This window comes from Gymnoscopelus braueri, assembly GCF_963280865.1.
Source record: "Gymnoscopelus braueri genome assembly, chromosome: 3".
NCBI classification, from domain to species: domain Eukaryota; kingdom Metazoa; phylum Chordata; class Actinopteri; order Myctophiformes; family Myctophidae; genus Gymnoscopelus; species Gymnoscopelus braueri.
Genome location: NC_137612.1, coordinates 5,098,287 through 5,124,854, shown reverse-complemented (window position 1 = coordinate 5,124,854; position 26,568 = coordinate 5,098,287). Strand labels below are relative to the sequence as shown.

General features: G+C 41.4%; 2 protein-coding genes across 2 annotated transcripts; one reads left to right on the top strand and one right to left on the bottom strand.

Annotated features, from left to right (window-relative positions):
* Positions 1-8,807: 8,807 nt before the first annotated feature.
* On the top strand, positions 8,808-18,790 carry tgif2 (TGFB-induced factor homeobox 2). The gene is made up of 4 exons (XM_080423888.1): positions 8,808-9,186; positions 11,656-11,897; positions 13,488-13,796; positions 14,661-18,790. The coding sequence occupies exons 1-4, from the start codon at positions 9,168-9,170 to the stop codon at positions 15,894-15,896; spliced, it is 1,806 nt and encodes a 601-aa protein (XP_080280014.1). The 5' UTR covers positions 8,808-9,167; the 3' UTR covers positions 15,897-18,790.
* Positions 18,791-19,375: 585 nt separating this feature from the next.
* Positions 19,376-26,284, bottom strand: myl9b (myosin, light chain 9b, regulatory). Its single transcript, XM_080423114.1, has 4 exons — positions 26,153-26,284; positions 21,563-21,766; positions 21,277-21,438; positions 19,376-20,603 (listed from the first exon to the last, which is right to left on the bottom strand). The coding sequence occupies exons 2-4, from the start codon at positions 21,744-21,746 to the stop codon at positions 20,428-20,430; spliced, it is 522 nt and encodes a 173-aa protein (XP_080279240.1). The 5' UTR covers positions 21,747-21,766; positions 26,153-26,284; the 3' UTR covers positions 19,376-20,427.
* Between the last annotated feature and the right edge of the window lie 284 nt (positions 26,285-26,568).

Here is a 26,568-nt window from a genome sequence, read left to right as displayed (position 1 = left end):
TAAAAAGCAAAAAAAAAAAAAAAAAAAGCAGCAGGAGTGCAGAAGGACATGGTGGTGACTGTGTTGGATGCAATTAACGTATTCCTTGAGCTTCTCTTGTCAAAGTAAACAAATAGACGGATGGCGGATGAGAAGAAAAGAAATGGCTGGCTGTCAGACCGGGAGTCTGGATGGTAGGGATACAACAGGAACCTGCACATACTCCTACAGGTATAGACTGGTCCTGGTGGTTGTTACAGGTATAGACTGGTCCTGGTGGTTGTTACAGGTATAGACTGGTCCTGGTGGTTGGTTTAATACACAAGCAAGATTAAGAAAATGACAAAAAATATAATTAAAAAAGAAATAAAACTGCTGAGGATGGATAGACTACAAAGGAATGACCTCGGTCAAGGCTGCCATTGAAAACCTCAGATGATGAACTTTGTTACATTATTGTTACCACTCTCGATTATTGTTATTTTAAACAAAAGTTAATAATGATGGTATTATTATGATAACTATCTACTAAAGAAACTCAACTCTGTTCCTCTTGGCTGCAAGAGATCTACTTTAGTGGACAGAGTTTTGGCGTTTTGGCTTCTCTGTCTCCCCTCCTGTCTCCCCAGAGCGTCTGCCATCCTGTAGGTTTGCACAACACCACCCTGTGGCCATCACACGCGCACACACACACACACACACACACACACACACACACACACACACACACACACACACACACACACACACACACACACACACACACACACACACACACGCACACGCACGCACGCACACACACGTACTTATATACCTAACCACTCAGTACTAACCAGGGCATGCACACAGAGGGTAACCGGAACAGTGGGCCCCTAAAGAACACTGGCCACCATTTAAATAAATATTTATTTATTTAATATTTCATATTTGATTTTATACGTTTAATGCCCAATATTTCTACACATTCTACAAATTGCTACAAAACCTGTGATAGACAGTCATTTTTAGGATAAACAAGAAGTTGAAGGGCAAGTTTAGGTCTGATAAATGATGTAGGCCTACCGTGCATGTTAAAATCATGTATACTTTACATTATTTCCGACCATTTTCCATCCATGATTTATTGTCTCCGCCAGGCCGAATGTTTGCACCGCCATGAGACAGATTTTTTTTTAAAACACATTTTTTGTTACTACTCCTACAGATTTTGTCCAATCCCCACGCAAATCGGTATACATTATCTCTGTAGTCATGTGATCAAGACGTAGCTTCCAAAGTTTGTGGGGGTGGCCGTTTTGCACAAAATGCCACCATCATGAAACTTTGCACGCACATTCCCACTAAGCCAAGGAAGAACCTCCATCCATCCTTAGGGGTTTTCTCGTTAACATTTTGAGTCCGTCCGGGGGAGAGGTTTATTTTTTTCCTTTTTCTTTTCTTTTTTTTTTGACTACAGGGTACTGAAATTGAGGAATACAGGTCGAGTGGATGCCTGAACATTGTGGGCACCTCAATGTTAAATTGGCTGGTTTTTTCCTCCAAAATGTAAAAAAGAAAGAAAGAATAAATGTGTGCTTTGGAAAATGGTCGGAAATAATGTAAAGTATGCATTACTTTACCCCTTTGCCCCCATTTATAAAATAAATGTAAATGTAATGTAAAAAAAATGTTGCTCAGAGTTCACAGGTGCCCACTATTTCGGTTACCAAATTAAAAGTCCAAAGTGGCTATTTATCACAGGTATTATTGGAGCGCTAAAGCTCACTTGTGCATCCATCTTTCAAATCATTTTGTGACCAAGAATTTTTAAAACAACGTTGAGAAATATGTAAGCTTAGGTCATTTTAAGCAATTTTGAATTAAAGCACATCCTGATGTAAATGTGATCATGGACAAACCAGGCATGAATATTTTGTTGAGTATTTCAGCCAGTAAGACCACTTATATTTCTTAGTAAATGTTCTTTGCTAAGAAATATTATCGCACTGAAAAGTATTTTATTTGCTTCTTAAAGGGGTAGTTCACCCCCCAAATGACTTATTTATTTTCAATTACTCACTCCATGAAGCTTTTAATTCATTAGAGATTAGGGTTTTTTTTGCATTCCTGATCCAATATGCCAATATTGGATCAGGCCAAGCTTAACAAGAGAAATACTATATTTAAAACATCCGCTTAAAACCTGGACAGTAGTAGTCCTCAGTGATTACACTATGAGAGTCCTTTTGGAGTTTATATTATTTTGTATATAGTTTTGCCATGGTGTCCTATTTACTTCAATCAAACATTTGAATATTGGATCAGGAATGTGGCAACAAAAACATTTACTCTTCATGAATTCAAGGTTTCATGGTGTGAGTAATTGATAGGAAAAAGTCATTTTGGGGGTGAACCCTTGTACACCCATAACTTGAACCCTAGCATCCCTGTTCTTGGGGGAACAGAACGGATTCTAGGGATTAAAAAGCTGATCTACAAGCTGTCATAACGCATCACAACGCATCGCGATGCAACGTGTTGTGAGCTTGTAGATCTGCAATTTTCGGTGAGAGATATTTTGTGTAGCCCATGGGAATACGGTCAATTAAGTATAGGGTGTAAGTGGCTAAAGCTTTGGCATTTATGTGCTTCATCTACATTGCCATTTGTTTATGAGTGACATGAGTTAAGTGTTTTCTGTTCCATTTATATTTCACTATAGATTATTTAAGACAAGTGCTTCGATTGGCCTGGCTTTAGCCCATGTGTGAACCCACTGCTTGGGCATATTAGGATTTTGAGAGCATAATGGTTTGCTATAATTTGTGAGGATATTGGGATTGTCATGTTAAAAACGTATTTTTTTTGGTGCATTTTTGCTACATTTTTTTAAGCTGCCCAAAAACATTCCTTTATTATTGACTCCCCACCCATTAAGTTTCATCCCAAAGATTCATTAAAGCCCTACCTATCATGATCATTGTGTTTTCCAGTGATTTTCTTTGTGTTGCTACATTTTTTTTGTTTTACATATTACATAAGCCAAAGATAAATGCACTGCTTCAACATTCATCTCTTCCTGTTTATATGTCACCAGCAGGCTGCTTAATAGTTGTGTTTCAGGTGATGAGATGTTCACTTTTATCAAAATAAGTGAACGTTTTCATAACTTTCACTGAAACACAGCCCACTTTCCGCAGCAATGTTTCTCATTATACATTAACATACAATGTTACATACATACAGTACAATGATGTATTAACTTTGGTTAATGTGGGAAACCAGGAGGTTCTGACATCCACAGACTTATTTGAGGAGAGACAGCGATGTTGTTCACAGAGCGTGAACTAGAGCTTTCAAAAGTTGCATAGTGGACAAGACCTGTGTTCTGCCTCACAGTGCAGCACAGTTCTCTGCTCAAGTTGAACACCTACCACTTGACACTTGTCATGACTACCAGTTGCAGTGACTGACCCCTAGAGGGCACCTGTCACCATTTTGCCAATAGGTTAGGTGTAATGCACTTACATGATCAAAGTATCAAGTTAATTGTGTCAAATATATTTTGAGTGGATGGGGCACAACTGGATTACATGGATAAGTAAATTAGTCTTCCGTCTCATTTTGTTCTAAGCCACCCTCCACATGAAAAATAGGCTCACCTATTTAGACTAAATGTATTTTAGTTCTAGTTAGTCATTGAAATTCCACACAAAATGACTTGACTGGCCATGATAGAGCCCATGACTAATGACACAAGATTAAACTCAACGTGTTATGTACCGCCCCTCGACTCACATTGGTTGTTTCTTAATGGTCAGCAAATAAACACTGGAATTCCTCCTTGCTATAGGTAATTAATCTGCAGCGTTATCTGAGATGTGCTTGCTCACCCACTGTGATCCACAAGTATAGCCTGTGGTTTTGCATTGGAAAGATCCACCAACCACTACTCTCTGTTTCTCTTTATGGCAGGCCATTGTTTGCTGTTGATTGCCTGCTGGGGATAGTTCTGTTAGGTAAATGGCCAGTGGGTGTCAATAGCCTGACTGCTCTCAATGGCTCCCCCACTGCCGGGGTGGGGGTGAGGGGCATTGTTGACGCCGTGTGACATTTTGTGTGTCCCCTGTTGCAGTCTTGATTTGATTTCTGAAAGGTGGGGAAGACACTGTCTGCCTGACAAGTTGTCCTGAAATTTACTTTGTGGCTTAACTGTTTTATGGCAAGCCCCTGTTCTGTATAAAATCAAGAAAAATCAGGATTAAACTGTAGTATTATTATCTATATTATGTAATATATTTATTGCAGGACAGAGAAAGACAGTTCTGGCAATAATGCATTCTCTTAACATGTGGCTTCAGGTTAGGCTTTTGTTCAGAACATCATTTTATAGCCTTTTACAAGCAACACAGGGTATGCCTACTGCATAAAGTAACTATTCTCACACTTGTGTTGTAACAAAATCTAGGTCAACACAATGTGTGGCTTCTTGGAGAGAGTTCATTTACACTTTCAGAGTTAAATTAAACTTGGAATTTTAGCAACGGGGACAGAAGTTCTAAGACCTAAGATAACAGGGAAAGATATCCATCCTGGTCAAACTTGGGTAATAAAGGGAATGAGTAAAATGCCACGTTGATACACATGGAGTGGGAAAGAGAAACCATCTCATGCATTTAAACATGGCTCCATTCCAATACACACTTCAGACCCATAGCAATCACTGGTGCACACCTGGGCCTATTTCCTGAACAGGTTATTCCATGACCCACAACAGTTCCACTGAGGGCTTTTTGTTGTTGTATAAGCTATTGATTCAGAGGTGATAATGGCCCCAAGATGGTTTCTGTCTTTACATACTGTCATCGCCTGTGCTCTTCCCTGCATCTCATTCTTTGGATGTGTAAAGGCAAGCAGGAACAATGACGCTAAAGGAAAATGTTGTTATCCATGCGACACATGAAACACATAGCATATCATTCATTTGTTATAAAGGGGGAGAATATTTCCCTTCTACTGTTGTTAAAGTGTGGTTTTGATTCATAGAACTGTCATACTCTCAGCTGTCCCTGTTTTGCTTTATTTAGATGGGATAGTTAGATAGCAGAGAGACAGGAAACAGAAGGCAGAGGAGTAGGACATGCAACTCAGAACTCAGGTCTCCTATCTCACCTCTCATTATCTCTCTTATTACGTTTACTCTTGAAGCTTGATGTATCAATATACCCCATCTGTATCTGTCCTGTGTTTCCCACTGCAGTGCTGCTATGACAATTGAATTTCCCTCGTGGGATCAATAAAGGTTTATCTATCCCACATTCGAACCAGGGACGTTGCGATTATAGTCGATCAGCCATTGGTCATCCATGTTTTTTTTTGTTTTTGTTTTTTACATGAAACTGACTTTCCATGAGACGGACATCCCTGTTTTCCATACTGTCTGAAAGCTGAGACTGATTTCACCTTTGATCAATTATACAGGCTAAATCTTCCAATCCTATCATCCTTCCTCTGGAGTGTTCCTAATTTAGGATACCAGTGGCAGTGGATTGATTCCCCATGTCCAAAGGCTTATACTAGCAAAAACTAACTATTGTCAGTATTTGTCTTCTGTGTTCCACTAGACTAGATGGTTATAGAACTAGGAGGGGAGCAAAGGACAGAGGGACCTGCAATGCTCTTAGCATATACGAGATATGATGTAGCAAAAAATGTCTATAACAAACTAGAACAAATATTTTATGAAGCACATATTTTAATGACTAGGATTTGTTCTATATATCATTATTGCTCTATAGGCTTTGTGTATGTCAGGGTTTAGTATAAAAGGGTTATATGAGGTAAATGTGTGGCAGGGCTGGATGGGTGTTTTGTTCATAAAATGAGAAAACCTACTAAGATTTTTGTCATTATATCTACTCTGGTAACATTAAAAGTATATGTGCAATATTGAAGCTGTGTAAATGGCTTCCTGGATTAAATTCCAATAATCTTGAAATCCCCCCCCAATGCTTGTTAAAATCACCCTGTGTAAATAAGAGAATGGGACTGAAAAATCGATCATATTTTACAATGCTGTAGCTGTATTTATACTATTTCAAAGGTTGTTCACATGTATAATGGAGACAGGTAACATTCAATAAAATGCACACAATACTTTCTCAAAAAACGTGGTCACTGCTATATTGTTCTTTGTTTTGTTCAAATTGATTGAATTTCTGCAGCCTTGGGAGTTTCTAGCAAACGCTGTTAATTCAAGCTGTAATAAATCTGGTTGATAAAGTACAATAATTATATGTTTCAAAAATACTTTCTAAAATCCAAAATGTGTTTACAGTTCTGGGATATTTTGTGAGATATAGCTCCTTTACATAGGCCTATAAGGCCTGCATAGGCAGTAACTAACTTTATTTATTAGGCTGGCCTGGAACAGTGATGGATATCCTCCTTTAACGTATCATTGAATATCATTCACAAATACATAGCCTAACTCCAAATTATCATCATTTTATGTTGGGAGGAGGGATACAGGATAGGTGGGCACTAGGGACATCTGGGCACCTCGATGTAAATTTGCCAATTTTGTCCAAAATGTTAAATACAATATTTGAAAATGTGTCTTAAAGTAATGTAAAGTATACATGAGGTGAACATGCACGGTACATCATTATCAGACTTAAATGTATCCTTAAACTTCTTGTTGATGCACCAAAATGACTGGATATACAGGTCTTGTAGAAATTGTAGAAATATTAGTCCTTATTTAATTGTCGAATGTTTATACATGTTCTAATCAAGTATACTTTTTACTTTAGACCATTTTTCAAATATTCTATTTTTTAACATTTTGGACAAAATATCCATATTTTACATCGAGGTGCCCAGATGTCCCTAGTGCCCACATATCCTGTTACCGTTGGGAGGGAGGGCGAATAAGTGCTCGGACGGACACACACACACACACACACACACACACACACACCTCGTACAACTACTGTTTCGGTGAAGGACGAGCTGTCAGCGCCGCAAATTCCTTTAAATATATAGTCTAAAAAACAAACAACAATGGCACCACGGCCAAACCTGGGCAGAAGAACTAAGTGACATGCAGTGGTGGAAAAAGTACTCAAATTCTTTACTTAAGTAAAAGTACCAATACTGCAATATAAAAATACTCTGTTACAAGTAAAAGTCCAGAATGAAAAATGTACTCGAGTAAAAGTACAAAAGTATTGGCATAAAAATGTACTTAAAGTACCAAAAGTAAAAGTACTAAATATTTGAAAATAGCAGATCTACAAGCTCACAACGCGTCGCGATGCGACGCGTTGTGAGCTTGTAGATCTGCTATTTTCAAATAGCCTAGGTATAAAATAGGGTTAAAGTGGTTAATGTGTGTTTCATTATATCATAGTTTATATCTGAAAAGTAACTAGTAACTAAAGTTTTCAAATAATTGTAGTGGAGTAAAAGTACAACGTTTGCCTCTGAGATGTAGTGGAGTAGAAGTAAAAATAATGGAAATTGAAAATACTCAAGTAAAGTACAAATATCTCAAAATTGTACTTAAGTACAGTACTTAAGTAAATGTACTTAGTTACTTTCCACCACTGCGTAAGTGACATGTGTCAACTACAAAGCATCGTGTGGCTCAATGCGGCTACACGGTATCCATCTCTCCCATGGCTTTTCCGACCTTTATATAACAACATGGTTTTGACTAACGTTACGTAAAAGCTTCCATGCGATGAAGGCATGATAGCCCAGACAGAATAGCCTTTAATAATGTGTCTATAAACATGCCTACAACACGCTACCAATGTCGCCACACACACACACGCACGCACTTGGCGGCTCCTCGTGTATGTGTATTCATTGTGTATGTGGAAGATGTAGCCTATAGCCTGATAATGTCGGGGAAAATAATGTAATCTTCAATCACTGTAGCGATACTGAATTTTGAATGAGACCAGTATTGCCAGGTTTTGCGAGAGAAACAAGCAAACAGGTCTATAATGAAAGCAAGCCCAAAAGAAAGAAGCGAGCACTTCGCCCTTTAAACATAATACATTCATTGGCTATTTGAAAATAGCAGATCTACAAGCTCACTTGTAGATCTACTAGTTTTTTTAATCTTTGGAAAATTTGAAAAAAAATTAGAATATTTTTTGAAACATTTTAACAACATAAATCTGGCATCACATATTTTCAGATGGGGGTCCGCATACAAATACATATTAATTTGAGGGTCCTTGACTTGAAAATGTTTTAGAAACACTGGTTTAACACTGGTTAAGACCTGATAAAAGAAATGTAAATCCTAACAATTTTTGGAAAAAAGTCAAAAAAATATTTTTTCACAATTTTTCAAAAATAGCAGATCTACAAGCTCATAGCGCGGCACTCGGTGCCGCGCTATGAGCTTGTATATCTGCTATTTTTGAATAGCCAATGAAATCTAAAGTGACACAGATGCGTTCCCAACACTAGAAACAAGTCCCCAAAAAAAACGCAACTGTCAATAATCTACAAGCAACTTATTTACAAAAACAAGCCCCAAAGTAGCTTATAATAAGCGGACGTGGCAACACCGCGCGATGCCTTCATTGCCCTGTGAGCTTGTAGATCGGCTATCTGCGGGGGCCTGTCAGTCAACGGGACGTCTGGCAGGAACGGAGGGCCGTGATTGGCCGCGGACGGCGCCGCGGGGGCGGGGCCCGCTCCAGCCGCACAGACAGACTGTCAAGAAGAAGATTGGCGTCTATGGAGCTGCTGGCGCTGCAGCTGCAGGTAAAAAAAAAAAAGAACAACAAGCCAAGAAGAAGAAGACAGACAACAATCAATCACTACCAAACAGTTGTGTTGTTGCAGAGAGAGAGAGGGAAGGAGAGAAAGAAAGAAAGAAGGGGAGACGTTATACGGAGGATGGAAACACGCTGTTCCCTCTAGAAACACATCAATGCCACTGAGGAGTCCATCAGACACTGAAGTTTCTCTCTTTTTTTTTTATCCACTGTAAACGCGCAACACCTTTTAGGAGCGACGGGCAGAAGAAAAGATCCCGTTGTGTGATCGCTTGGCCCCGGTTGGGTTAGGTTTAGGTTTAGGTCGGCACGGCACGGCCACGCATTGATTGTAAAAAGCCACCAGGAGGAACTTCCACGATCCACACAGCTGCGTGTTTTCCAAGCACAGGCACCAACAAAAGAATGAAACCGTTCAAACGAGGTGAGGAGCCTGTCGTTTTTCTCCCCCCCCCCCAGCTCCCTCCTAACCGTCTTTTCCTTCATTTAAATGTGCGATCAAATCAATCTCTCTGTGAGTGTGTGTGTGCGTGTTGTTCCACGTGCGTGGCCGTTTGTAGTGTGTGTGTGTATGGATGGAATGTGTCTTTGTGCAACCAGCGTGTGTTTGTGTTTGAATTTGGAGGGACAACTAGACTAGACAGCTAAGCAGCTACAAGCATGGTGTCCATCTGGCGTCAGTGGCGTGCGTGCGTGTGTGTGTGTGTGGTCCACGCACGGTTCTTTCTTTGTGCGCTTCAATCACACACACACACACACACACACACACACACACACACACACACACACACACACACACACGGGTTAATGGAGAGATGGCTAATTATTTGTTGGTGATGGTTGATGATGATGATGAACAGTGTTATTATTAAAAACGTTCCAGACTGAAGTGGAGGGTTTAGGAGGATGATGTCTGTCTCTGGACTCACATTCCAAACAATCACATTCAAACTCACTTCACAGCAGAAATCCCCCCGTGTGTTGGTTTGGGTTGTAAGCACGTCATGTCCTCTCTCCAGCAGAATGTAATGTAACGTGTTACTGACAGTGGTGGGAAAAAAGTACTCACATTTTTAAGTAACTCTGTTACAAGTAAAAGGCAACATTTATTTGAGTAAAAGTACAAAAGTAGTGTAATTTTTTTTAAAAATAATAATAAGTAATTTCACAAGTTTTCAAATGTATACAAAGCTTTTGAAAATAGCAGATCTACAAGCTCTTGTCAAATGGCCGAAGTGGTTAATGTATGTTTTGTAATAATAATAATCAAAATCTACAAAGTAACTAGTAACTAAAGTTTTCAAATAATAGTGGAGTAAAAGCACAACATGTGTCCTGAAGATGTAGTGGAGTAGAAGTAAAATAACTGAAAATCGGAAATACTCAAGTAAAAATACCTCAAAGTTGTACTTAATTAGGCTACAGTACTTGAGTAAATGTACTTAGTTACTTTACGCCTCTGGTTACTGAAGGCTGCTGCTTTTAATAATATCTGGAAATATTTAAAGCACTCCACACACAGTCACAGGCCTCCCACTTTACGTGCTGACATTTCTACAGATGTTATATATATTAAGACTGGCTTATTTACGTTTTATGATAACAAGTTGAGGTGTTTTGTACAAACACAACTAAATTGCATGCTATTAAGATATAGTGCGTTCTAGGTGGGATATTCTTTTCACCATTACTAAACTTAAAGACAGTGGTTGTGGTAGGCTACTTGGTATATTCTTTTTTTTTTAAAGAGAAAGTGGTGGTTATTTCATTACCTCGCAAAGCTAGAGGCAACACGGACGAGAATAATCTGAGAGGTGCCATTAATGTGGCATGTTGTTGATGAATGGGAGACCTGATGCATACAGAATACTTTTACACCGTCATGGACCTTTGTAGTGTAAATGTTAGATATGGAGACTAGCTACATCCCCTGCTTCACCCTTTCCTGTTAATTCCCCATGAATGTTTACATTGTGACATCATAATTTGAAGCAAGGAGATACTTTGATGATTTTTGGGGCACAGGAACTGGTATTTAAATACTTGGCTTTGGGATTATTATCCTATAAAGGGATTTAACTATTGTTGAGGCTACAGAAAAATACAGCATGGTCTGTGGATCAGCTGGATTAAAATAGTTGATTTGCTAAAAAACAATGGAATGTATTTCCTCTTCCAGACATAATCTAAACCTGGTCTAATTCTAGTCTAATAATACATCTAAATGAGAAGAATTCAAAAGATTGTCAACTCCTCCCATGACTTCTTGTGCACTGACATGAGGTGAAAACAGCCCTCTATGCATGGTCAATAGATTCCTTGGCTACCGGCCACTGTGATGTTGATATGCACACAATCTCCTTTGTGAAGACAGGCGCTGCCCCAGGGGTCAGGTTTCAGCCAGGCCTGGAGAAAGACATTTACTGCATTCTATAGCCCACCCCTAGGACAAGGCATGCTCCATTTTGAGGAGAGATTCCCTCCAGTGGCCAACCAGAGATATCCGAGTACCTCAATAAAGTCCCAGCCACTAACCTATTGTTGGGTTTACATTAGCTAGCTAGTCTGCCTAACCCTCTTTGGAGAAAAATTTCAAATGGCCTGTACTCTACTCTGTCTAAATCTAACTAACTCAAATTACCTTGTTTCCTTGATCAGTCACCAATTGCCTGACTCTTGTCACCACTACATAACAAGCTCTACTGTTCTGGATTGTGCATCTATCCAGTTGCATTTCCAAAATAAATGCTCATGATCTGTGATTATAACAAATCACAAAATTGTGATTAATTGCAAACTGTGATTGTGATCTTCATACCTGGCTGTTTTGACTTGTGGAATATTATGAATTGACAGTGACTGACGCTCTCTCTCTCTCCCCCCTTTCTTTTAGCTCTGGAAGAGGAGCATCTCCGGGAACAGGAGCTCTCCTCGGCCATGTCGGACAGCGATGACGGCTCAGCCCTCGACCTGTCAGGAGGGGGGCTCTCGGGGAAGCGCCGTCGCCGTGGTAACCTGCCTAAGGAGGCGGTGCAGGTTTTGCGAAGCTGGCTGTATGAGCACCGCTTCAATGCTTACCCCTCAGAGCAGGAGAAACTCAGCCTGTCTGGTCAGACCAACCTCTCTGTGCTGCAGGTGAGAGATGTTACCTTTAAAATTAGCATACACTCTTATCCAGGGCGGCTTCGCACGTTGCAAGGTCAGAGTAAGCAGTGTGATCCCATGTCAAACAACAGGGGAAGCATCCAGCTAAAAATAGTGGATTTTCATTTTTTTTCTCTGTGTTGTGCTCAGTGCTTTCTGGAGCAGTGTTGGTTGTGAGAGCTTACTGTAGCTGCTTGACTGTCAAAAATGTCATTTGATGGGCAATTCTGTTCCAGTATCTAATTATCCCAGTGCTATAAGCTAGTCTAGTGTGTTTAAAACTACTAACTACACTAAAGGGTAGTGCTTAGTGGGTGGATGTGGAGAGTCGGGAGGCATTGAATGAAATGTGTGTAGAATCTGTAGACATGGTGTTTCTGGCATTGTGTTGCAGAGACTCTTTGGTCAAATAAGTGGTGCTGCGCTAGTGTGGCTACATAATACACATTCTTGTGCTAGCTTTTTCTCAGAACACTAGCCAGTTCTTCTCATCATGTTCTGCTAGTGAACTCAAAACAACAGCGTTCTAATGTCATGTACTGTAAAGACGCACTCTTGTTTTTAGTTTTTATGCTGAGTCTGACACTTACTCAGCCTTCCCTTTTCACTTCATCACGCTATCAGTAGACATTTCCTCTTTCCTTGTAATGTACTACATACACATGCACACAAAAGTTTTGTAGACACAAGTTAGGCCTACATTAAAGCATCACGGATCAGAGTGAGGCAGCAGGCTTCACTATTATGTAGTCAGTTGAATGGAATGCCTTTGGCTGGCTTCTATGTGGCTCAGCATATTTCAGTTCAGAACTTAATTAATGCCAGCTGTCTGAAGGCCCTCATCTCTCTCACTCTCTGCCTCCTTTAATCTCCCTCTCTCTCTCTCTGTGTGGGAGGTTGTGCCACTAGAGGGCCTATAGTGCAGTGGGCGATAGAGAATGTGTGGGTGGATGTTACTTCAAATCACAGGCTCAGAGAGTTGTTGATGAAGTATGTAGGCAGGGCTTATTGGAGGTAAAGTGTTCCGACCTATCATATTGGGAGAAAAACTATATTGGAGAAATAAAAATATTGATAGAAATGCTAAATGTGTCTTATCTTCCTAACACCGCTAAGCATGTGTTGTATTATATAAGTGGTTCTCATTTTTTTTCAGGCTGTGACCCCACCAAAATAATAATAATATTTGAACTGGGGACCCCCCATTTTGTTGGACTCCGTTCCACAGATGAATATTGTGAAAATAGCAGATTTACAAGCTCACAACGCCTCGCAACGGCTATTGTCACAATTTTTGCCTTTCTTATACTATTTGAGTATTTGGCCAATGTTTTATAGTTAGTTTGTTGATTACTTTTGGTGCAGTAATGGTCTTTTTCTTTTCTTTTTTTGTTTGTTTTTGAGGTATAGAAAAGGTCTTAAAAGTCCTTAGGTGTCATGGGGTCCCCCTCAAATTCATATGGGGATCCCCCTGGGGTTCCCGACCCACAGGAAGAGAACCCCTGTATTATATAATACATCTTATATTCAGACTTTACAATCTGTAGTGGTTCTTCTAACACCTGTGCTTTTTCACCATAGATCTGTAACTGGTTCATCAACGCACGCCGGCGCCTCCTCCCCGACCTGCTCCGCAAAGACGGGAAAGACCCCACCAAGTTCACCATCTCTCGCAAGGCCGGCGGCAAGGTGGAAGGACGCCCCTCCCCAGGGGGAGGGAGGGCCAGCTCCCCGGAAAGCCCTTCGTCCCAGCCACGCCCTTCCGTCATCCGCTCCACTCCTACACTGGACCTCAGTCTCCTAGGAAACACAGCCACCGCTATTCTGACGGGAGCGGGCTACCCGGGCAGGGAAGGCTCAGTCCAGGCCCTGATGAAGCTTGACACGCAGGTAGGCCGGCAACAAATGTTTATTTTCAGAATCGGATTTAAAGGACTATACAGTGAATTAATAATCAAAAAACGAAGAGAATAGAAGAAAATATATATAGTAACAGTTAAACTGTATCAAAATCTGTTTTATAAACACCCCAAACTACTCCAAATGTCCTGTATCCAGCCGTATGCTCCGTACCAAAACAACTTTTTTGCTGAGAAGTTTACTTCTTAAATCACTTCCTTTGTAAACTTTCTCATGCTTGCACAAGCGAGGAAGGCATGTGGGTGGGGTTCAACACGAGCTGAATTAACACCAGCTCAATTCACCGCTCGAACACGCTCGCCCAGGTGTGTGCGTCATTTGTGCATTATTTTAAACAAAGTTTGAGCGGAAAAAAAAACAGTTTTGGAAGTAATGAGGACACAGACTGCATACAGGACACTCGGATTACACTTTGAGAGTTTCTAAACAAATACGTTTTGTTTTTAATATTGGACCCCTATTTTTTATTTTTTCAATTCTATTCTTTTCGTTTTTGGATTCTTCATTCTCCATAAACAAATGTATTTATTTAGTATTTAGGGCAGCACAGGGTGAGTAATTTATAGAAACATTTGGGGTAAAGTATTCATTCTACTCTTTCAACTCTTTCTTTCGAAAGAATGTTCAATTACCGTATAGTAAACACATCTAGAAATTGTTTACCCTGCAACCCTTAATTTATAATATGCAACAAAGACAAACCGTAATGTTGTAAATGCTGTTCTACATTATTCAGTATTTGTACATACATGATGCATCACTAAACCGATTATTAGATATAAATAAAAAAAATCTGCCGATGGATTAATTGACTGGTTCTGCCCCCACGCACAGGGTCTCCTGAGGGAAGCGGAGGAACAATGGGTCAACACGACGGTCATCAGCAGCGCGGGCAGCGGGAGCAGCCCCACGGTTGGGCTTTTCAACACGCCTCCACCCACGCCACCGGAGCTGTTCCCCACTCAGGACTTCAGCGACCTGAGGCTGCTGGTGGACGCAGCCCTGCAGAGGGCCGCGGAGCAGGAGAACCTGAAGAGGCTTCAGGAGAGCCAGAACAGATCCACAAACGCTGTAGTAGTAGTAGTAAAGGAGGAGGTAAAGGAGGAGGTGCTGGAGGCACAGGTCAGTGACATGGGTCCCACGCCGCCCCCAGACGACAGCCAGCAGGTGATGGATCCTTCCAGAGTGCAGAGTCTGATGGAGAAGGCTATGGTGGTGCGGCCTTCCGCCCCGGCTCCCGACCACGTAAAGGCCCCGGTCGCGATGTCTTCGGCATCTTCGGTAGCGTCGGTTTCGGCTCCAGGCGTGTCGTCTCAGAGACCTTCTCTGTTTCCCATGGCTAAAGCCCTGTGGAACGCGGTGGAGAAGACGAGTGTTAAACTTCCCAATCTGAACCAACCTCAACGCGTGCCAGACCTCGTGCCGACTTTAATGCCAGTTTCTACTGCTTTCACGGGACAAAAACAACCTACAAAGTCACCCGCTGCGACAGTCCCAGCTTTCAACTCCACCCCAGCGTTCTCTATGTGCCCTTTGTTGTCGTCTTCGCCCGCTACGCCGGTCTTCGTTCCAGTTTCAACTTCCAGCTCAGCCCCTGTTCCAGGGACCCGGTGGACATCCGCCGATCTGAGCCAGACCTCTTCTCCGACCCTAGCCCCCCGTCCAGCTGCCCCTTCCCCACCCATCGCCTCTTACCAAGGCTCTAGAAGAATTCCAGTTTACTTGCCGACCCCGTTCCACAAATCCCACTTGTTGAAGCCACTGTCGGTTCAAAGCCCGTTACGTGCTGCAACCACAGCCCTGGTCAACACCTCCGCTCCTCTGCCCACTTTAGCCCCCACCTCTCCCTCCGATGCGACCATCACTCCGTTTCTGGGCCTGACCTCCCAACTCCATTCCATCCCTTCAGGCGGCACCGCCCCAAAAAATCCAGTCTCAGTCCCCAGTGTGTGGAGCATGGTCGGCGAGGCCAGACAGCCCAGTAGCCCCCATCTTGTGGTCAAATCCCCAAATGCAGCTGTTTGGGGGCCCCAGCACAGCCTGTGTGTTGTGGGCGAAACGGTCAACTAGAAACTAAAAGGCTTTTTCGCTGTGATTATATGGAAGTGATAAGAGAGAGGCCCCAACACTACCCAAAGACTGGCCTACTTTGTATATAGTATAAGGGACTGTGCATCCTCATCAATAGCCCTTCTGACATGGAAGTCTGTGCCTGAGGAAGGTTCACAAGAGGTCATAAGTCGGGACGGGACTTAAAAGTGTTTTAAAGACATGTTTTTTTTTGGTCAAACAACCTTTTTGTTAAAAAGATAAAACCTCGATAGATGCAGTTTCTGGTCAAGACATTTCAACACTACAACACTACTACGTTAAAACTCAACATTCCAGAATGCAGGATAAAATATTTTTATCACATTTATGATGTCGTTTTAAAGTCCCTCGCCACTATTTAAACTTTTTTTTTGAGAGTGAGAGGTGAGGAGGCGTATATATCCCTGAATTGTAGCACGTTTTTAATTGTTTTCAAATTTCCAGCACCAGCAGATCCAGCCTCATCAGTAGCGATACCAGACTTTCTTGAATGTAAAAAAGAAAAAAAAAGACAGTTGATGATGTCACTGACCAGGCGTCTGTCAATCACCCCCCATCTTGGCTAAATAAGCTGAACATTTCTACACCAGCTGCATGCTCCAATGTAGTTGTGCACTTTAGACATCTTGTTTTTGTTTAGATTGGCCTTCATTTCCGAGTGCCCTCCCGCCCTGTCCAGTCTGTATGACAGGAGGCAGGCAGAATGCGTGTGACTTACTACTCATGCGCCTGTCCCTATATCTCATCCCCATCTCCCTCGTCTTGCAGCTACTGGCCTTCAGTGGCATGCATGGATTCTTTCTATCGTTTCAACCGACAATATCCCACTACCCCACCCACCTAAATTAACATGTCCTGTCAGGTACGCTTCCAATGTATTAGTTCGGTTTGCAATATATAATCTTAACGTTGCAAGCAAGCCAGTATTTTCAATGTGTACATATGAGAAAGGTTTTTCTTTTTGTGCAGACTTGATCGTTTTTGTATACAACTTCCGTGTGCGTGTGTGTGTGTGTGTGTGTGTGAGTGCGTGCGCGTGCGTGCGCTTGTGTCTGGAGTGTGGGGGTTGCACATGTCAGTGTAAGATGAAGTGGACAAGGTCACATTGGTTCTGTGGCAGAAATCAATTTCAGTGGTGGCGCTGTAGCTGAATTGACACCGCCAGGCTCTTATCGTTCCTGTGGGGGTGGATTATGGTACAGTATACTTGAGATGGCATGTGCTTCTTGTATCCTTTCCTCAATGGATGAAGCATTGCGCAAAACATTTTAAGCTTTGTGTCCTCAGATTTCCCAGTCATTGGGGCCTTAGAATTTGGTCATCGTGTTTCAAACCAGAATGTCTTAATAACAAAGGGGCCAGTTGGTGCTCAATGCATCCATCTACACGGCAGATCAAATTTATAGTCAGTTGGATGTACTATTGGAGCCGTTCATTTACTTTAGAAGCAAAATCAGCCGTGCTTTCCATCTGCGTACTGTAGTGAAATGGATTCCGTAGAATTTCTAGTCGTACATAAAGGTTGTAGTTTCCATGAAACTGTCTTATCCGCGTAGCACGTTATATGGCCGAATGCTGACTAGGATGTATTCAAAGTTGCAAGGTAAAGAGTTTAAAGTTGCGTTCCTTGGTGTGAATATATGGTAGCATTATGAGGTGAATAGCCTTTTTTAGAAATCGGTTGACATGGGTCCAGACTAGAGAGCCTCTCATAATACAGTAATGTTTACGTGTGCCATCGTACTAGGGTCTGTTACAGGGGTTCTATTTTTGCTGGATGTCGAGTAGGAGAAGACTGGAGGTGTAATTCTGTGTTGCTATTATTATTATTATTATTATTATTAGACTAGCATACTGACAAGCACTGACACACCGCCAATATCGTGTTCTTCTTGTCTTTGGTTTGTGCCAGCTATGAAACCCTCAACTCAACCTCTCTCATCTGAGTTGTGCACGCCACGCACGTGGATGTTATGTTACAGGTACTTGCTAGAGCAGCAGTTCCCAACCGTTTCAAGATCAGGGCCCACCTGAAAATCTAAGAAGCCTTTCACGGGCCAATGAATGGATAAGCCGCCTACATTTTCATAGCATGTTTATTTTAATGATCAGTCGATTGTGTTCCGGCTTGGATAAATGGAACTAATGTAGCATACTATAAGTTCCTATTTATTGGCATCACAACAGATTTTTTTTTTTTTGGTTTAAATACCATGACTTATTTTTTTTTTTTTACTTAAAAAAAAAAAGATTCTATCAATCGATATTGTTTTGCCAATTATTTGGGGGCCCACTTGCAATATCCTCATGGCCCACCAGTGGGCCCTGAACCCACAGCTTGGGAATCTCTGCACTAGAGCAATGTGCATTTATACCTCAATTTACACAGGTCGTCATGACCAGGCATGGGTCATATATTAAATATTATAATGTTTTTGATAATCATGCCACTGTGACAACACATTACTGGTGGCGATACTGGAAAAAGGCTGGATGCTGGATATGGGTTTAGGCAGACAGGTTTTAAATATCAGGTTTAAGATTGAGAGTGACACTTTGGTCATAGCAGACAATGTGAAAAATGCATGTAAATTCTGCTCGTTCAGGTTTGTTTTCTTGTACATTTTGTTTTGGCATGATTCTATCTAAAACTGTGTAGCTTCTGTGTGACCAAATGCATTCTAAAACATGTTTTTCAAGTTCATTTCACCATGGGCAGTGTAACTGGCTACTGTGCCTTAAACCTAGGATCAAGGGAGCCTACCCCGTTCTACTTTAGAAACTTTGGATAGTCTGTGCAATATATGCCTTAAATTTTAAATGTGTCTTTGTATAAGCATTTCAGAGAAATAAAAGTTCAGTTTTTCATAATGGTCCAGATTCTGCTCTTGCTTATTGACTTATTCCCCAATGCAAGCTAGACATTTTTGTTAGCCTCCCATCAAAGCAAAGCCAAAGGGATTCTTTGAGAGTGCTGTTTGATATTCAAATCATAAAAGCATATTCATCTTTAGCCATATTAAATCAAGGAGAAAACAAACACTGCATTAATTAAAGGGATAATTAGCCCCCAAAATGACTTTTTTTCTATTGATTACTCACCACATGGAGATTTCTTTGTTTGTCGCATTCCTAAGCCAATAATTTGATGAACGGCTGAGACTCGGTCTCCATTGAGTCTCCTACTGGAGACACCGCCGATCATAAAGTTATTGGTTTAGGAATGCGACAAAAACAAATAAATCTCCATGAGTTCAAGGCTTATTTTTTTTGGGGGGGGGTGAACTATCCCTTTAAATAAGGCTCTTAAAAGTGATAAGGCATCATGGATTTGCTATGGAACTGCAATGCCCAGTCTCCACCCATTGTTAGATTATAGACAGTAGCACTTTCAGGATACTGAAACTGGTCAAATTAAGTGTCTTATCGGGTTCACACAACAAATGACACATTTTGAGAACGGGGAACATTTTTAATTGTCTCCATATAAAAGTAAAGTTGCACTGAAGTGACCAACATCTGGAATTGGGAAGACTGGGACAACGGTAGTCTCACTCAGACAAGGTACATTGATTTCCGAACTCTATAAAATTATAACCGATGCAAACATCCAAAGATTCCTTGTGGTCAGTGGCATCCCTAGCCACTGGCCGTTCGACATCCTTGACTGGACAATTTTCAAGGCTGAATTCCTTCAGAAGTGCTGACATATCTTTCAATAACAAATACATGGTACACGGAGGGGGAATGTGACTTTACAATTCTACCAACAATTTCTAGATGAACTTGGAATGATACACAAAGCAGTAACGCACAACGTAAGCCACATTTGATTGTCAAAACTTTACAATATTAAAACATCAAGGTCGATGAGAAATCTTCATCTTCCCGTACATATTGCTTCATATTAGAAAGGAAGGTACATTTATATTAGAAAACAAGGGCTATTTGTCGCAGTGCTTGTGCAGGTGTGGTAGCTAATTGGCAAGAAGAGGCCAACGAGGCTGGTGTGTACTCTACTGTATAGTGCTGACTTTGGCAGCTCATGCACACACTGGCGGTCAATATAACCTCAAAAGTCAAACTGGCCTCCCCCCTGCATTGTCCTGCAACAGCTATAGCATATGAAAGCAGAGTGGCTGAAGCTTGCCTTGACACACTTCACCCATCCTGGTTCTGCATACATTGAGCGGGAGGAATCCGTATGAAGCTGCAAATACTATATTACACCTCTGTTCATGGATAAACTTCACTGACAAAAGCTGAAAAGGAGTGTTATTGCAGAACGGTATTGCCCTGGATCCCAAATGAATCCCAAGTCCCTACATTTCATAAACCTTTGCAGATATGAATGATCAGAGTTGGTCTGAGTTTCGTTCATTTCGTTTCAATATTCCTAGACAATTTCTCTTGGGATCTGTAGCGTCTATGAGGTAGGAAGAAAGGATTTATTTGGGTTGCAGTGTGTGTGGACTGTGGACGCAAGGCAGATATCCCCCCCAGCAGCCACCTACTCGTCGTCCTTGTCCTTGGCGCCGTGTTTAAGGATGCGGGTGAACGCAGCGTAGTCGAAATTGCCCTTATTGTCGATGGGCGCCTCGCGGAACAGCTCGTCGACCTCCTCGTCTGTGAAGCGGTCTCCCATGGTGGTCAGCAGTTCCCGCAGGTGGTCTTCATGGATCACACCTGGAATACAGTACGTACATGAACACATCCGTTACTCTCTATTTAAACCCCATGCTAATGCAGTGGTTTTCAAACTTTTTGTGCTCAAGGCAAGTTAAACTCTCAGACACACCTGTGCAAATAAGCCCTCTATATAGCATGCGTTATCAGTCTTATCACTCTAAATGTAATTTTTTCTTTACTAAGCCCTGTGTAATACCCCCCCCCCCCCCCACACACATGTGGTGAGTTTGTATATTGGCTATTTCTGGGACAAAGGTACAAAAAAAATGGATGCCAGGTTGAGTGGTTAAAATAGTTAGTTTTTAGTGTACATAATTTGCCTCTGTATGGGGAAAAAAGTACTACTACTGATGTGCAGTACTGATATAGTAAATAAAAATATAATTCATAACTTTCTTTCATTCTTTTTGTATAGTTATATAGATTGCAATAATAATGTGTGGTTGTCACAAAATCCCATGGCACACCATTTTGGAATCCATTTTATTCCTATTCTTGTCTGTTTAATTAATGACTTTGTTGCTGTTGTGTTTTACTTGTTTTTAATTTGCCCTCCATTTCTTGTGTAAAGTTGACACGTACCTTTAATGAAAAGTGCAATATAGATAAAATGCATTAACATTTTACACAGGAACTGTATCTATCTGACATCCAGTTTTTTGTGTCTCACCAGACCCTTCCTCATCAAAGCAGGCAAATGCATTGCGGATGACGTCCTCGGGATCGGTGCCATTGAGCCTCTCTCCAAACATGGTAAGGAACATGGTGAAGTTGATGGGCCCTGGCGCTTCGGCCATCATGGCCTCCAGGTAGTCATCTGAGGGATTCTTTCCTGGGGGAGGCACAAACTGTCGTTAGATGCTTCGTGTCTTTTCAGATTTTAAAAAGCACTTTCTATTGTTACAAGACAATTCAACATTATAAGGCTGAAGCTAGAGCGTTAAAGGTCCCCTCACCTAGAGAGGCCAACATGTCATGAAGATCCTCCTTGTCAATGAAGCCGTCTCTGTTCTGGTCTATCATGTTGAAGGCCTCCTTGAACTCCTGGATCTGTGACTGGTCGAACATGGCAAAGACGTTCGAAGTGGCCCTCTGGGGCCGCTTCTTGGTGGTCTTTCCCTTGGCACGCTTGCTTGACATGGTGGCGGCTGGATGTGGGCCTGCAGGCGGTCAAAAAGGTACAGGTCACAGGTTAGATCGGAGCGAGCAACAGTGATCGCGCATGCTTTTTCAGTTTTTGCTTTGTGTAGATAGATAGAGGAGTAGTGGTGGGAAAAAAAGTTCATTTCAGTGAACGAACGATTTCGTTCACGTTCACGGGAATGATTCGTTCAAATGATTCGTTCACGTTCTCGTTCAGTAGCGCTATTTTCTAGTGTTCAAAATTTACTCGAGTAAAAGTACAAAAGTATTGCCATCAAAATATACTTAAAGAACCAAAAGTAAAAGTACTAACATATTTGAAAATAGCCGATCTACAAGCTCACAACGCGTCGCGATGCGACGCGTTGTGAGCTTGTAGATCTGCTATTTTCAAATAGCCTAGGTATAAAATAGGGCTAAAGTGGTTAATGTATGTTTTATAATGTGTGTAAAACACCATCGCGGGAGCGTTTTTTTTTTCACGTTGCGCGTGAACTTAACTGTTTCAGAAAGTGAACGAGCTCGTTCGCGTTCATGGCAAATGAACTAGTTATTTTGAACGAATCGATCACGAACGACACATCACTAATGTAGGTAGATAGAGGAGATGCTGGGGGTCAAACCAGGGATGTTGTGAATATGCACCCAACCAATTGGCACAGCCCTGTGTTGCATATTCTTGTCAGGAAGGACTGTTCATTTGTTGCGTAAGAATATCGCTCATTGCTCAATTTATAACACTCATTGGATTCCATTTACCCAACTGCAGCTTTTTCCTCCCTAGCTTCTGCAATAGCACTCGGAAAATGAGAACATTATGTTCCAGCTATTTCATCCCCAGTTCATTGGTATGGATACAAAGGGTGTTCAGTTAGTAAGTATGGATTCAAAGAGTGTCCCAAACAATCAACAAGTTCTCTCTGTAAGTCCCCTGTTACAAAGTAAAATGAAATCATTCATTGCACAAATTGTTTCCGCTAAGTGTCAGTCTCTCAGCCTAGCTCTTGTTCTTTATGTCTGCCTCTCCCTCTCTCTCCCTCTCTCTTTTATCTAGCTCACTCTCTCCATTCCTCAACCTTTCTTTATGAAGAAGGGAGGTAATAAACTCTCCCCGAATACGCACCAGAGTTACTGCAGACCACTTCACAGTTGATTGTGAAAATGACACTGCTGCACTCCAGGGTTACCTTGAGAGGCAGCCAGATTTAGACCATCACTATAACGCTGTTTACACTCGGAACACAGGTTCTGCAAGCATACGTTGTGCATTCTGCGTATGTGTGCGCACTGCGCACCATATATAGGCTACATATACTGCATTTAGTGTTCTCTGGTGTATTCTGGGAGGGTGTTGTGCCCAGCGGGCATGGCTATAACAGACAGTATGTCTGGCTGTTTCGCTCTACAGGAAGGAACAGGTGATTGTGATAGATTAGTCACACATATGAACACAAAGAACAGTAATGAGGTATGACATCATGCATTCAGGGGCACTGAGGTGATGTTAACATGTGGTACCATGTTATGTTGTTCAATAATTGAATAGTTCACCCATATGTGCATGTGTTTGTTTTCTATAGATTATATGGCAAATTAATTATTAAATCATAAGCACATATGCCTAGCACTTAATCTTATCAAGCAGCAGAAGTGAATAAGTCAATCTTACCAAGCAGCAAATTGACAAATTGTACAAATGTTTTATTTTATTAACAGAGAAAAAGTGTGCGTCATGTCAGACATGTATGACTCACACAGGCTTCACAGGAAGCTTTGGATAATTACAACTGGTTTGCCTAGTATCTACTTTACGTTTATCTCTTCTCCCTCAGTGGATCCATATTCAAATGAATGCTCTCGCCAATTGTGTACATTGTAAGCTCAGTTGTCTTGCCGATGCACAGTAGCAGTGATATAAAGTAACTAAGTACAATTTTGAGGTATTTTTACTTTCTTCAGTATTTACAATTTTCAATACTTTTACTTTTACTTCTACTCCACTACACCTCAGAGGAAAATATTGTACTTTTACTCCACTACAATTATATGAATATAATATATATATACTTTGTAGATTTTGATTATTATTACAAAACATACACTAACCACTTATATATTTCGGTCATTTGAAAATAGCACATCTACAAGCTCACAATGCGTCGCGGTGGGCCGCATTGTGAGCTTGTAGATCGGCTATTTTCAAAAGATATTTTATACATTTATTTTGAACTTGTGAAATGGGACATTCTGCACAATGAGTGCTTTTACTTTTGGTACTTTAAGTATATTTTTGTACTTTTACTCAAGTACATTTTGAATACGGGACTTCTACTTGTAACAGAGTACTACATCTACAATGCAGCATTGGTACTTTTACTTAAGTAAAACATGTGAGTACTTCTTTCATCACTGCACAGTAGAGCAATCACCTACTCCGCTGTCCAGTATATTATAGCATGTGCATAATTATGTGGACTGGAACATCACTATAAAGTATAACCTCACAAGTGACCTTTATATCCCCACAAATGGATATCAGCCTGTGTATATACTTGAGTTCTGTACAGACTCTAGAGTCCCTGCATTGTCTTAATCATTTGAATGCCAAATTAAGCTTATACTTAATGATAAAACTATGTCACAACTCCTCCTGAACTGGCTGTTACCAGTGCTGACATTAACTACATTGTCTCACTTTAGCTATTTAACTTGCTGCCAATATCTTCCTCTCCACTCAGTAGTTCTTGTGACCTGATAGGTAGGCCTGTCACAATTATTACATAATCGCTTAATCACAATTATTTGCTATAATATATAATAAAAAAAATGTAAAGCTGGTAAAGCTGAGCAACTATTTAAGTATAAAATTACTAAAAATGTCAGTCATTTCTTTATATAATTCACTTATTTGTCATATCAGCCATTTTTGTTTACGAAGCCTAAAAGGCAAACAGAAATCGCAAAATCGTTAATCGCAATTATTTGTCTTACAATTTTAATGGTCAACTTAAATGTTGTAATCATGACAGCCCTATAGTGATAGGTAGGTAGCCTACTTTATGTTACTGGACATCTGCCCAGCTGCTACAGTATGTGTGACGCAGTCAACAAGGAAGCTGCAGGCTAAACAAATCCAACTCACTTTCAGGGTTTCATGAACAGAGGAATTCTCCAATCTGATTAGGACTCTTTCACTCTCCCTTAGAGACCCCCCCCCCCCCACCCCCACCCCCTTATACTTTTCCAGACTGTTTTAACTGTGCTGCAGTGATGTAACTTATTATGAGTACCACCTCATTAAGATGTTCCTTGAGGGGCTTTTCATAAGGCGGTTCAAATTATAAATAGTCCAAGTGGAGACATTGGAATGTGGTAATCCCACTATCTCTCTCTTGTGTATTCTTCCAGGATCTCCCTAATTAGCCTAATTGAATTATTGATCAATCCATCTCAAGTCATCAAAAAGCAAACAGTTCTATAACTAGAGTGATAATCTCATCACTCCACTTATTTTTTTTGGATACATACGAAACAAAAACTATTCCAATTCCTAGAAAACCTTTGAGCATTCTCGACCATGTGGGTCAACGGTGTTTCACTGAGTGGCGGAGGTGCACTATTCCTTGTTGTTGTCAGTGACTCAAGCGTTCGGTTGGGTTTGAGGCTGGGATTGTACTGAGATCTGTCACAGTCAGTCTGTGTGACCCTCCCCATCCCTTTTGGATGACAGAGCCCATGTGTCCAGCACAAGCACACACACAACCTGATGTCATCATCAAGCAGACAGCTAGTGACCTTGCACCCTAAAAGCTCTGACCACAGGTCACCATTGTTCACGGTCAGAGAAGACTAGAGAGGGGCCAAGAGCAGGGAACTCCTGACCCAGACACACTCAAGCAGAACGCCAAGCTCTCATTGGCTATAAAAAGACAAAAATGACAGCTGCTAAATCACAAGTGTGTGTGTGTGTGTGTGTGTGTGTGTGTGTGTGTGTGTGTGTGTGTGTGTGTGTGTGCGTGTGCGTGCGCGTGCGTGTGCGTGCGTGTGTGTGTGTTGTGAGGGAAACAGAGAGACACAGAGAGAAAGTAAAAGAGAGCAATCAAAATACATATATAGATGAAAGTCATACATAAATTCCTCTGTCTAATTTGCCGTGTTGGTCCAAGGTGAGATGCTACTCATTTCAACGGATGAGGAGGACAACCCCTGCAGCAGCTGACCTGGTGCTTTGAACCAGCTCTCACACACACAAACCCATCACCCAACTGTCAGTTTAGAACTGAACAGTGAACACTCAGTAATCAGATTTCAAGTGCTCTGAAATGACAACAAAAAACAGAGCTGACATAGAACTACACATGCAACGTAAATAGTAAATAGTAGAAAACTCAAATCCATCTCACCTTGGTTTCAGGTATAGTGAATTGTCGGAGTCCTTCAAGCCCCCTGTTTGTCTTTGTCTCAGACAGACAGAGTGTAATGGGAAGGGAAACAGGCAGTCCTACTGAAAAGTTTGTTTAAAGCATCAGAGTCCCCGCATGCCCCTCCCTTCACCGGCCCCAGCCAATGGCGAGTCCAGGCTGTCCCAAACAGAGGCGCGCAGGTCCAGGGCATTTCTCCATACAAGGAGAAAGAATGTGCAGGCTGTACTTTGCTGCTGCCACAGAGGCTGCTTGGGATGTTTGGGAAAAGGCTGAAATGACAGGAACCACGATAAGGCAGCCTTATTTAGAGAAAAGCGTCCAAACTCCTTGGAGGGGGGCTCGCTATGGCATGGCGGATGGGTGGATGTGAAAGGATGGAGAGAGAGATAGGGAGC

Bases quoted from the DNA above. Each gene is read 5' to 3' on its own strand.
- tgif2 (XM_080423888.1), top strand. The intron at 11,898-13,487 runs GTGAGAGATGTT...TTTTCACCATAG, and splicing joins CCAACCTCTCTGTGCTGCAG to ATCTGTAACTGGTTCATCAA. The intron at 13,797-14,660 runs GTAGGCCGGCAA...CCCCACGCACAG, and splicing joins TGATGAAGCTTGACACGCAG to GGTCTCCTGAGGGAAGCGGA.
- myl9b (XM_080423114.1), bottom strand. From the start codon at position 21,746: ATGTCAAGCAAGCGTGCCAAGGGAAAGACCACCAAGAAGCGGCCCCAG. The intron at 21,439-21,562 runs GTGAGGGGACCT...TGCCTCCCCCAG, and splicing joins TGACATGTTGGCCTCTCTAG to GAAAGAATCCCTCAGATGAC. The intron at 20,604-21,276 runs GTGAGACACAAA...ACTGTATTCCAG, and splicing joins CTTTGATGAGGAAGGGTCTG to GTGTGATCCATGAAGACCAC.